At 36.8% G+C, this 1,909-nt stretch overlaps 1 protein-coding gene across 1 annotated transcript in view; it reads left to right on the forward strand.

Moving 5' to 3' along the window:
- Positions 1-1,909, forward strand: part of lrif1 (ligand dependent nuclear receptor interacting factor 1) — a 6,111-nt gene extending 4,202 nt beyond the window's left edge. The window contains 4 exon segments of the mRNA XM_073819835.1: positions 646-693; positions 695-785; positions 788-900; positions 902-1,909. Of these exon segments, the coding sequence (XP_073675936.1) occupies positions 646-693; positions 695-785; positions 788-900; positions 902-1,621 (972 nt within the window). The 3' untranslated portion in view covers positions 1,622-1,909.

A 1,909-nucleotide genomic window follows, 5' to 3' on the forward strand; every position in this document is an offset into this window, starting at 1 on the left:
AATTTTTTTTGTTTGTTTTAAATAAGTCTCTTCTGCTCACCTTCTGTTTCAAAGTACAGAAAACACCGTAAAATATTTAAATATTTGTACTATTTTAAAATAACCTTTCTATTTAAATATATTTGAAAATGTAATTTATTGCTGTGATTTTAAAGCTGAATTATTAGCATCATTACTCCAGTCACACGATCCTTCAGAAATCATTCTAATATTCTGATTTGCTGCTCAAAACACATTTATTATTATTATGTTGAAAACAGCTGAGTAGAATTTGAGGTTTCTTTGAATAGAAAGTACAGAAGAACAGCATTTATAAATGTTTTTATCATCCCTTTGATCAGTGTAAAGCATCCTTGCTAAATACATTATATTTACATTATACATTATATATTTCATTTATAATTCAAATATTCAAATAATTTCGGTATTCATAAAGAAAGCACTACTATTTTAAATAGTAAAAATATTTCACAATATTACTGCTTTTGTTGTATTTTGGATAAAATAAATGCTTGGTGAGCCGAAGAGACTTCTTAAAAAAATAAAAATATTTAAATCTTACTCTCCATAAGATTTTAACTGGTAGTGTATGACTTTGAGTGTAACACCACTGCTTCATTTCATGCCACTTTTTTCATTTGCTAGGTTCCCTACACAAAAACAGAGGACGATGAAGGCCTAAAGGTCAAAAGAAAAAAAGCAGGAGCAAGATGGGAATCAAGATACTCCTTCTCTAAGCTTCAAACACATTTCACCTGCCTCTGAATCCTCAGTTGTTCCATGGAAAACAGTTTGGCTTGTCAAGAAGAGGTTTGTTCACCAACAGAATCTACAGCCGATAAGGTTCATATGCAATCTGAAATGCCAGAAGATTGTACTAGTACTCCCTCATTGGAACAAAAAGGGAAAACAGACTTCTAGTCACCCCTCATCACCTCCCTCTCAAAGGAAGATCCCACCACGGGCTAAAAAAGCTAAGGTGTGCACAGCCTGTCCTTGTGGGACCATTTTAGGGCCTACAGAAGCCACTTCATCCCTCCAATCACAAGACAGACTGAACCCAGGTACTACTGCTGAGTTACACAAAGGGACAAGAAAAAACGGCTTAAATAAAACCCCATGGGAGAGTCGCCAACCTCAAAAACATGAACCAAAAAATCCAGAACCTGTTAAGAAAGCAGGCAAAAAACAGTCATCGAGAAGTCCTCGTAAAGACAACACTCCGTTAGACTGCTCTACTAGTGAAGCGTCACACAGCATCTCTTCACCTAATAGTTCAGTGAATATTACATCAAGTGCTTCCTCTTCATTCAGTTTCCAGGACTGCAACAACCAGATTGAACTGTCTTCACTCAGAACAGTCTGTGGAAACGCGACAAGCAACGAGTCAGATGCTGAAACATCACAGCAGGTGCAAACAGCATCAGACAACCCAAGCATGGCGTTTTTGAAAATACAGCAACGGCCCAAAATAGACACATTTCCAACACAGTCACTGTTCACGTTGGAGACGCTGGATGCTGAGGAGATAAAACGGCGTGAGAGAATCAAACGTTTAAAGGATCTCCTGAAGGAGAAGGAGGCTGCGCTGGAGCGGATGCAGAGGAGCATGAACATTTAGTCATGTCTCTGTGTTTAAAAGACATCAAAAACTGTACACCGAATGACAGACTGAATACGACTGGGAAAACCACCAATAAATGTACAAGACAAAATGTATATAGTTTGTACACCATGTTTATTTACTGACTGTTTTCCCTTTTTAATGGTTACCAGATCTCAGTGTCATGACATTTTATTCAGTCTTTGGCTTTCTAAGCATTTTGTGGTGTCCTATTTATAGTTTTCTGTAGTACGTGTAGGAAACTGAAGATGTCGTCATAACATTTTTGAAATCTTTGTATGATTT

The sequence above is a fragment of the Garra rufa genome, chromosome 15, assembly GCF_049309525.1.
Source record: "Garra rufa chromosome 15, GarRuf1.0, whole genome shotgun sequence".
NCBI classification, from domain to species: domain Eukaryota; kingdom Metazoa; phylum Chordata; class Actinopteri; order Cypriniformes; family Cyprinidae; genus Garra; species Garra rufa.